At 41.6% G+C, this 10,645-nt stretch overlaps 1 protein-coding gene across 5 annotated transcripts; it reads right to left on the reverse strand.

Moving 5' to 3' along the window:
- Nucleotides 1-1,180: 1,180 nt before the first annotated feature.
- LOC146685171 (synaptophysin-like) lies at nt 1,181-9,964 on the reverse strand. Of its 5 annotated transcripts, none has more exons than XM_085443685.1 (8): nt 9,764-9,964; nt 7,168-7,233; nt 5,202-5,326; nt 4,719-4,917; nt 4,455-4,646; nt 3,080-3,334; nt 2,725-2,818; nt 1,181-1,843 (listed from the first exon to the last, which is right to left on the reverse strand). In XM_085443685.1, the coding sequence occupies exons 1-7, from the start codon at nt 9,863-9,865 to the stop codon at nt 2,753-2,755; spliced, it is 1,005 nt and encodes a 334-aa protein (XP_085299811.1). In that variant the 5' UTR covers nt 9,866-9,964; the 3' UTR covers nt 1,181-1,843; nt 2,725-2,752. The 5 variants fall into 5 exon arrangements, with proteins under 5 accessions (XP_085299811.1, XP_085299809.1, XP_085299808.1 ...); XM_085443683.1 differs by having other exon boundaries at nt 1,181-1,825; nt 2,738-2,818; nt 9,764-9,963; XM_085443682.1 differs by having other exon boundaries at nt 2,738-2,818; nt 9,764-9,963.
- Between the last annotated feature and the right edge of the window lie 681 nt (nt 9,965-10,645).

Below are 10,645 nucleotides of genomic sequence, written 5' to 3' on the forward strand. Positions count from 1 at the left end.
ATCCTTTTGCAGCTCGACCTCTACACCTCCATCACTTTCCGTACTTCCTCATTCCACCACCAAGTCTTCCTGCCCTCTTGCATACACCGAACACCTTCTTGGCAGTTTCTCTCACCACATCAGCTGTACTTTCTCAGTTGTCTAGTAACTCGTCACTAACACTCAGTCTTTTCCCTGAACTGTCGCCAAATTCTTCCGTCTTCAGCTTTCATCATTTAAGCCTTGTCTTTGCCTTCACTCTCCTTTTCTTCTTGATGATGATGACCTCATTACCTCTGTTCCTTTAACCCTTTCTCTACCACTTCATCCAGTTACTCCAGAATTCCTCTCTTTCAGCATTCAACATTAGCCATTTGACTTCAAGCATCAACATTTAAAATCCCTGCTCTCACCTTTCTTTCTCTCTCACTGCCTCCTAACATGCCCCCTCTCCTCTTTCCTTTGTCTTTGGCTAACAGCAGCACAGTTTTCATTGACACCCTGTAGGCCAACAGCGCCAAAGGCATTTGTTGCCAGCCCGGGCCTGACAGGCTGATTTTTGACGACTCGTTTGATTTGGCAAAGATTTTTTGCCAGACGCTCTAGTGCACAGGTGTTGAACTCCAGGCCTCGAGGGCCGGTGTCCTGCAGGTTTTAGATGTGTCCTTGATACAACACAGCTGATTTAAAGGTAAATAACCACCTCAACATGTCTTGAAGTTCTCCAGAAGCCTGGTAATGAACTAATCATTTGATTCAGGTGTGTTGACCCAGGGTGAGATCTAAAACCTGCGGGACACCGGCCCTCGAGGCCTGGAGTTTGACACCCCTGCTCTAGTGGGTGCGGCACTATGGCGTTTGGCCAGGTTTCAAACTACATTCTCTTCTCAAAACGATTTCTCTTATTTAATCACAATAGTTGACATTTTGTTTGGACATTTTCTACTGACAGCCACATCATTCTACATATGAACAAAACACATACAATATCCCAAATCCCTGTCGCTGCAAAATCTCATCCATTTTTCTGAAAAACACGCACCACCCAGCACTCTGAGGCGGATGCTCTGATCCCCTCTGGATCATCGACCTCTGGGCCACTCTCACTTCCTCCTGGTAGAAACCACCTTCAACTCAGATTCATTCTTTAAACTTTTGTCGAAAAGAAGTTTAAAACTCAAAAATGACAACCAGAGAAGAGCAGAGTTCATAACAGATCAGTTTATTGAACTTCCACAAACAGCCGACTAAACAAAGAGAGCGCAAAAGCTTGTTTTTAAATGTGTCAAACTTTCTTTTATTACACCATTAAAACTCATTCAAGATTCTGGATCCATCCTTCTACCGTTTAAAAACACGTTTTAAACTGTGCACAAAACAAATGCAAAGTGTTGGTTACAAAGCATAAATGCTCTTGCAAAAGTCTAATATGATTGTCAGTGAGTTCATGTTCATATACGATTCAGTAACCATATAGACTGCAGATACATTCAGATAATAAGCAGGCAGAACACCATTATCATATAGATATACACCATATAGCAGGTCATGTAACAGTGGATAGGGCAGATTAGCACTAAATAAGAAGTAGTTCAGTATGTGTTATATATTTGTTCAAAGTGATCTATTCAATACAACTGATTAATGTGTGTGAGTCCTATCAGCACTGTCACTGGTTACAGGTTACTATTTGTTATGGATGTCTTGGTGGTTAGCTTTTATTAATCATTTATACATCAGTTTGTTATGGTAAACATCTAAACCTCTTTTTCCTCATCGATCTCCATGGAGTGTTGCATTGTGGGTAGATTGCAGGTGGCTCACTGTTGGCTTGTTACGACGCTTCCTGTGACAGAGAAACAAACTGGAGACATTTTCTCATATAAGAGCAACTTCTCAAATTATCATGACCTAAAAAGTTTGAATGTTTTGCGTCAGGGAATTCAAAAAAAAAAGCATCATTAAGCAAAAAAAAAAAGATTAAATATTTTGCATCAGCATGATTTGAATGAACATATATTTGTACAAGAATACACACCACACGAACACGATACTAGGCATATTTAACTGTCTCTGGATGCAGCTTGCTAACCTATTATGCTAGCTAGTTGATACCTTTGCACTCCACCTTTTAGTTCAAACATGAAAACTTCTGGTTCCAAACAGTAGACAGGATAACACTAAACTCTTAAAATCAAGTTTTATTCTTTTAGTGCTACAGCGCGGGTGGCACGGTGGTTAGCACTGTTGCCTCACAGCAAGAAGGTCCTGAGTTCAATTCCACCATCAGGCCGGGGTCTTTCTGTGTGGAGTTTGCATGTTCTCCCCGTGTTTGCGTGGGTTCTCTCCGGGTACTCCGGCTTCCTCCCACCGTCCAAAGACATGCAGCTTGTGGGGATAGGTTAATTGGATAATCCAAATTGCCACTAGGTGTGAATGTGAGTGCGAATGGTTGTCTGTCCCTATGTGTTAGCCCTGCGACAGACTGGCGACCTGTCCAGGGTGTACCCCGCCTTTCGCCCTATGGCAGCTGGGATAGGCTCCAGCGCCCCCCGCGACCCTGAAAAGGATAAGCGGAAGCGAATGGATGGAGTGCTACAGCGCCCCCTGGTGTGTGGATGCTCTAGTTCGTGTTTTTTTTGTTTTTGTTTTTTAACAAGAATCAAGTTACTGATTAATCAAGAAGAAATGAATTCAAAGTGCTATACTCTATATAGTGCCACATGTAAAATATACTAAACATACTTCACTGACTCACCCTCTTCCTCACAGCTCACATGTGATTGGAGAAGGAAGTCGGCGCCCCCTGCTGGTTGGAGCCCTGACTGTACTGCACGTCCTGGAGGAGGCAAGAAAACAAAACAAAAACCAGGACATATTCAGCCTGTAACTAATCATTATTTTCATTAGTTCGGTTTATTTACTTAACTGATGGCTGTAACAATGAAATGTTTGGATTTCGGGCAAGTCATCAGGAGCCAAAATAAAACATGCAGAGCGACCCCTTGTGGCAACAATGCAGTCAAAGGTAGCTAGCTAATCAATCTTTGATTAACTAGCATCACATCATCTAGTCACAGACCTTCAGGTGTGCGTTTACCTGCTGCAGCATTTTGTTTCCTGAGCATTGTCTTCTCACCTGGGGATATCCCTCCTGGCTGCAGTCAGGTGAGTGGCCTGCCTGTTTGTTGGTGTATGTTTCTTGTTCGTTGGCCCCCTGCTTGACGTGGGCATCAGGTGCAGCAGGTTTCTCCTGAGGAGGCGGAGCCAACACGGAGTCAGTGATGATGCCCGTCTCCCTATAGATGAACCAGAGGTTTCCCGCCCACAGGACCAGGTTAATGAAACCAAATGCCTGAGATGGGAGACAGTGAAGGTCAACCCTGGAGTCTCCGTTTAGATGTAGATTCAAAACTTTATCAACACAGAATAGAAGAATAGAATAGAAAAACCTTTTATTGTCATTGTACAAGCACAATGAAATTATGGGACATTATGAAACATCTTAACGAAGAACGTTCCAAAGTTCTCAAATTCAAATTTATTCAGATTTTTGTTCCTAGAGTTGCAGCTTCTCTAATAGCCACTTGAAGCCCACTCCAGAAACTAGTCAATCCCAACAGACTTCCATGTTAAAACACCTTTGCAGTAGAAAATATCGTGTTTACATAGCCAGTTTAACCTTTTATAAATGTTACTGGGGAGGAGTTAAAAAGAAGTATCATTGTTTTAAATTATATTATGGCTTCAAAGTATGAATGATCGGGACTGAGGCCACACTGAGTGACAGGTAGGACCACCAGTTCTTCAGTGTGTGGTCGCATTAAAAGACAAATTGTGTGTCACACTCGGATGTTTTTGGATGCACAGATATTTGAGCCTCAAAGCTCCTTTCTTTAGTACAAACATTAGCTGAAATAAGTAAATGTAACATATTTTCAGAGATTAGTCTAATGATGCCACAGTCAACATTACCAGCTACTCTGATCTAGCAAGGGTTTTGCCATGTCAGCATATTTTCTTGCTATGCACCCTGGACATGGAGTAATTTACAGGTCTGTCTACCTGACACTAAGCCATCTCACTTTTTCTGTCTCTTTATAATAGTGAAGTAAAATCGTACATAAATGTCAGCAATAAGCTTGTCCTTCATTTGTGATTGTCGGTGGCGTCAGGAGAATGTAAGGAGGGTGTGTCAGAAGATCTCTGCTGATCAGTTTACATCGGTTTTGGCAGCGTGTGCAAGGAAAGCTTGATCCTCATTTATTAACCATTTTGATATTTTCAGTTCAATAATTGCAGTTTAGTTAATGAATCACATTTGAAAATTGTGGCTTCTTTGTTTTGGATGTTTCTCAGTAATATTCTGTGCTTTATTGGTCAGTACTGACTCTCCAGTGTTGGGACCAGTAAGTTCTAAGTTCCCCCGTCCTGATGATGATCAGAGCTGTGCCCAGGCCCAGTGAAAGTCTTACCACAGAGGTGTTCAATCCTGACATAACCGGGTCGTGGACTTCACGGCATCTGTTCTCATCCTCTTCACAGGCGTTGATCATAGTGATGACTTCATCCGGGTTGGTCGCAGTCTTCACGTTGGACAGACCTTTGGCCCAGGCTGCCGAACTCACCAGCCACATGAAGGCAAACACTCCGGTGACTCCCAGGTCCTGAAACGGCACAAAGACGGAGTGAGGCAGGGTTTTCAGAGGTCAGCTGGGAAGTCGGGTGGCTGTACTTACGATCAGTGGGCCCTTGTTGTTCTCCTTGTACTTTTCAAAGAAGAAGACGTAAATGCTGAGAGCCGCCATAGAGTACAGGAAGGCGAAGACGCCGATGGTGACAAAGAATTCGGCCGAGGAGGAGTAGTCGCCAGTCAGGAAAACCCGTTCTTTATACTCAGACTTACAGGTGGGGGCATCAAAATACTCCTGGTGGAGTCTGACAGAGGAGTTTAAAGTTTCCCTGTTAGTGAAGGTGATCTTTCACCAAAGTGATAAACAATAACTAACACGCAGATAATAACTTCAGAGCTTTGATGTTCAGAATGAGCCCAAAACACCTCAAAGCTTTGAAGAACCACTAAAGAGACAAAAAACACCCAGGAGGGCTGACCGATATCATTTAAATGAACCAGGATAGTGCTGCATCCTCTAAATACTATTTTAAAGAATTTTAAATAGGTCAAAGTCAGTTTCAGAGTTCACAGAGTTTTTTGTTCTGACCTGAAGGGATACTCAAACTCCACCTCTATACTCAGGTCGCTCTGCACCCAGCTCTTGCACTCCACCGCAATCTTGAACATCCCGGAATAACTGCCACAGGTGGAGAAGGCGAAGATGGCGAAGAACTGGAAGAAAGAGCAACAACACATCACAAGCTGTGGAAACAGCTCACAGTCAGAGCGGGCTCAGGTGAGCCTGAACTGCAGTAGGCCTCTGCATTTCATTTTTACTTTTGTACTAAAAAGGCTTTATTTTAAACATGTTAAAATCATATAACAAACATAACAATCATGATAACATGTTCAAAAAGGAGCAGAAAGACACATAATCTTAATCCCACTACAAAACGTTCTGTGTTTTTATTGGAATACTTACTTTCCGATAATAATTAAAAATTAAAAATAATTAAAAAGACTAAAACTAACAGTGACACTAAACGTATAAATAAAATGCATCAAAACTATAATAACTGATGCTCGGATTGTAGGCGTGCTCACTGAAGGAACAATCCCATTAAATCTTCTTTATTTTAGCCTGTTGTTTTTTCCATTTTGTCTATTGTGTGTCTTCAGTTCATAACAACAAGTTGCGTCAGAGTGTCACCCAGGGCTTTTGTACTTTTGACAAATTAATTCAGCTCCTACAGTGGAAAAGAAAACCTCTGGCAATGCGACAAATTAAAATCTGAATACTGAAGAATCTCTGACATTATTGTGACAATTGGCCTTTTAGCAGTTGGTGCAAAAATCCAAATTTTAGTTAGTCAAACTTTACTTTGGAATTTTCTTGTAGATTCAACAAAAGAAACTGGAACAAACGTGTTTTTTCGACAAGCTGCAAGCATCAAACTGCCTAAAGATGCAGTTTAAAATAAAGTTTTGTGCTACGCATAGATACAACACTGATTCATCCCTTGTGTTGAGTGCATTTGTAAGCTTGAATGATTCATATTTATGTGTTAATTAGTTTAAAACAAAAAAACCCCCATTCCTCTGAAAATGGTCAGGTAAGGGGAAACAATGCAATGTTCAAAGAAAAACGGGAGAGGCCAGGAGAACTACAAGAAATGTGGGTGGCTCAAGACTTTTGCACAGCACAGCACTTCTTTAATATGATGCAGCTTATAAAGGCTGTACTGTAGGTTGGGTTTCTCTTTTTATCCTGTCTTCCTTCTCTCACACCAGCCAGTTGTGGCAGATGGCCCCGCCTCAGAGGTTTCTTCCTGTTAAAAGGGAGTTTTTCCTTCCCACTGTCACCAAAGTGCTTGCCTATAGGGGGTCATATGATTGCTGGGGTTTTCTCTGTATGTATTATTGTACAATATAAAGCGCCTTCAGGCGACTGTTGTTGTGATTTATATAAATAAAATTGAATTGAATCCTCCTCATTTGCAGTTTATAAAGAGTTTAGAAGAAAAAGAGTCCAATTAAAAAACACTGGTAGCAGGAAGATCTACAGAGTCTGCAAAAAGACATCAGCGCACCATTAAGTTACTAAGTTAAATTATTTAAAATACTGTCAAGTTTCCCCCCTTAAATTTATACAAAGTTATCTGAATCTGCAGTGAACCGGTGTCTTTTCCATAGAAGAAGAGTAAGAAAACGTTTAAAGCCACCACCCTCTCCCTACAGCGCCCCCTGCTGTGTGCTGGAATCTACAGTTTCTGTGTAACAAGTAAGCTCGCTCATTAAAACCTGCATCATAAAAGCGGCATTCAGAATTCTACAACAAACTAAGAATATATTGATATAGACCATAAAAGTGTATTTCATGTGTGTGTCCAAAGTCCTGTGTTATGCAGATGTGCATAAACTCTTCATATGATGATACTCGTGCTTTCCCGTATGGTGAATTATTAAATTCTGCCTATGATGTTTCCGAGCTTTAAACATCAACGTGAACTCAGTTACACATCCGTGCTGTGGTTGCAGTTTTTGTGGTGCAGCTGTTGGTCTGATGGACTCACCCATTGTAGGACCTTAACGAAGCCCAGAGGAACCTTCAGCACCCCAAACCGACCTCGGGTCACCAGCTGCAGACAGACAGATAAAAAAAGCAGCAGGTAAAATATTTTCATTTTAGCAGCATGGTGAAAAACAGAAAGACTAATGACCCACTGTTCACGTGCACGTTTATTCAGGGACGTCAGATCATCAGGGTCAATAACAAAAATGACAAAAACAAAACACATTTTTATAAAAGCTTTCAGTTAGTTCATTCAAACTCTTCTCGTTTTCAAGACCCAGCATCTGTTTACATTCCAGATGTAGGGTCAAAATGATAAACTTGGTCCAGCTGGGCACCTGTAGACTCACCTTAAGATCAAATTAAAAAAATAAAAGGGATGGTAGTGGCCAGGTGATGAGCGGTGCCTGGTTTCCTCCAGACAGTTCAATCTTTATCTCATCAGACCAAAGAGTTTTGTTTCTCATGGTCTGAGAGTCCTTCAGGTGCATTTTGACAAACTCCAGGTGGGCTGTCATGCGCCTTTTATTGAGGAGTGGTTTCCAGCTGGCCACTCGACCATACAGGGCTGATTGGTGGAGTGCTGCAGAAATTGTTGTCCTTCTGGAAGGTTCTCCTCTCTCCTCAGAGCACTGCAGGAGCTCTGTTTGAGGGACCATCCCTCCCCGATAAATGTCCTTCTACCCTGATCACTAAAATTGGCCGGGCATTCATAAGAGACACCATAGGAGGGAGAGTCCTTCTTCTTATGGTTGATGTAGACTTCTATGCTCTTTGGGACCTTCAGTGCTGCAGAAAGAACCCTTAGCACAAATCATAGGGTTTGTGCACATACGCAAAGTATATAGTGTAAATATAGATTAAATATGGTGTAAATGAGGTGCAGGGCCACCAGACCTAAAATTTTGGGTTGAATATAACTGAGTATTAATTCCAGTCTTTATATTATTCAGTGTATATTTGTCATAAAAACAAACACAGCGACAATGAAGCAAAGGTGTAACTCAAAGAGGAGGTGGGGGCCGATGGGTTGGATGGCGGGGGCCACCAGCTTCTACATATATCACAAACACAGACATCACAGTATGAGTACCTCATATACTCCACATGCTCTTCTCTCCTAACTTCTCTATAAAGCACAAAAACAAATTGTTGCATAGTTGACGTCAACAGTTCATGGTCATTCTGCACAAATGACCGGGAGCGAGGTCAGAAAGTACCGGTAATGTGCTCCCCAGCATCCATCGAAACTGTTCAGAAAAGCGTCTATTTTAACCAGCATAGTGTCACATGACGAAGAAACACCTGCAGCTAAAATTCAGTTCATAAGGAAATTCATTCAGTTCATCTGTACTGCATAAAAATGTTAGGCTTTGGTCCCCGAGAGAAAACCGTGACTTAAACACATAGTGGACTTCTTGTAAGGTGCCCACACACACGACCACCTTAGGAATATGAACATCCAGTGTGACGCAGAGGATGGCCTCCATTAATAGTCACTGTGACTGCGCTGCTTGGACTGGTTGGTTGGACGTAATGAGCAGTCATGTGAGTTCCTGTCGCCTTTCTATCAGCTTAAAGCGTCCTGGTCATTCTCCTCTGACCTCTGCCACCAACAAGGCTTTTTACCACAGTGAACCGCCTCTCACTGGATGTTTTCTCCCTTTTTTAAGATTGTTGTCTGTAAACCTTAGAAATATCCGTGTGTCAAAGTCCCAGCAGATCAGCAATTTCTGAAATACCAACGTGGCTCACACCAACAACCATGCAACGCTCAAAGTCACTGAAATCACCTCTCTTAGACTGGATTTCTTTAAACATCAGCTTAGTTTTATTGTCTGAAAAGGTTTAGTTTTAATTTTGTTTTTATTTGTTTCAATGTCAGTTTTTTTTTTTTAAGATACGTGATTTGGTTGTGCTGCAGGAAGTCATTGAGTGTGTGCAGGAATGGGAGGGGGCTCTTGTTGTTGTTGTTAGGGAGCTGGGGAGTGAGTTGTACCGGAGGACAATCCTCGGGATTAACGGCCCGTTTTTCTGTACCTCCTCAATAAACCGTGGTGAGAACAAACCTTCTGGTGCTCGAGAGCTTGCGAACGTTACTATCTATCTATATCTATATCTATATATATATATAGATATATATATATATATATATATAAGCACAGCATGAAAGATGGGAGCTTAATTGCGCATCACCGCGGTCAATGATCCGGCTTATATTTGTTTACCTTGAAAGCTTCAGCAAAATCCTGAATGCATCATTAAATCATACCTTAAGCTTCTTTACTTGATAATTTATCATGATCAATTTGGATAAAAGCTTTTGATTGTTAGAAGAAAGAAATATAATCGTGTTTTGTCTGTTCGTTTACACGAAGTCTCGAATCAGTGCCTTTGAAAGAAAATCAGGTTAAAAAAAAACAAACAGAAAAAGGTCGTTATATCTTTAATCGTTTTATTTTCTTCCTGTCATGCCCAAGTGGGCACATTTCCGTCTTGAACGCAGCTCCTTTCTTCCGTCGTGTAGTTTTTTTTTTTTTTTTTTTTTTTTTTTACCAGTAATCCAGTTTTTTGTTTCCATAAATGAGCACACTGACCGTATTCACTGCTTTCTCCAGATCCCTGGTGTCGGGTAACGGGGTTTTCCATTGGTTTGGCTTCGGAGCGACTCCTTGGGTGTTGGTTTTCGGTGCAACCATGCTGTATCATTAGTCGGTGTAGTTCTCCAGTATGCAGGATGTAATGTGGGTGTGGCCGTCTTCGGGAATTGATGCTGGATACAGTGCCCCCCCCAACCCCCTAAACAGTTCTGTGTTTTTGCAAGCGTTGATCAGAGTTTTCCTTTTATTCTGATTTTTTCTGTGATGCAGTGATACTGCTCAGCAGGGGCGTTTCTAGGATCACACTTTAAAATCATAATGTGCCGTGCAGTTAACATTAATGGACGGTTCCGTTTTCAAACATATTCTGCCTTGTCTCACCAACCTCACATTACAGTGTTACTTTAAAAAGCAACTTAATCAGAGGGATTAACTATTGTAGTATCCAAAAAACATTTAGATCGAAAAATCAAAAATTCAATATAACAGTGCTTTAGGCTCGACCTGTTCATCAACAAATAATAAAATATTCAGTCAGTGAACTTTATTCACATGATGAACCTGAGTGGCATCCCACTATTAATCCATAGACTTTAAAATGATGTTGTCTCACCCTTTGCAGCTATAACAGTTTCAACTCTTCTGGGAAGGTTTTTCACAAGGTTTTGGAGTGTTTATGAGAATTTTTGACCATCATTCCAGAAAAACATTAGTGAGGTCAGACACTGATGCAGGACGAGCAGGCCTGGTTCACAGTCTCCGCTTCAACTATTCTGGTGGGTTCGGGTCAGGACTCTGCGCAGGCCAGTCATATTCTTCCACACCAAACTCTCTCACCCTTGTCTTTCTGGACCTTGCTCTGTTCACTGGTGCGAGGCA

This window comes from Copadichromis virginalis, linkage group LG20, assembly GCF_057382275.1.
Source record: "Copadichromis virginalis isolate Kocher_CV1m ecotype Utaka linkage group LG20, C_Virginalis_male_GT1.1, whole genome shotgun sequence".
NCBI classification, from domain to species: Eukaryota; Metazoa; Chordata; class Actinopteri; order Cichliformes; family Cichlidae; genus Copadichromis; species Copadichromis virginalis.

Bases quoted from the DNA above. Each gene is read 5' to 3' on its own strand.
- LOC146685171 (XM_085443685.1), bottom strand. From the start codon at position 9,865: ATGGTTGCACCGAAAACCAACACCCAAGGAGTCGCTCCGAAGCCAAAC. The intron at 4,918-5,201 runs GTCAGAACAAAA...CTCCTCTGTCAG, and splicing joins GAGTTTGAGTATCCCTTCAG to ACTCCACCAGGAGTATTTTG. The intron at 3,335-4,454 runs GTAAGACTTTCA...CTCCCATCTCAG, and splicing joins CAGGATTGAACACCTCTGTG to GCATTTGGTTTCATTAACCT.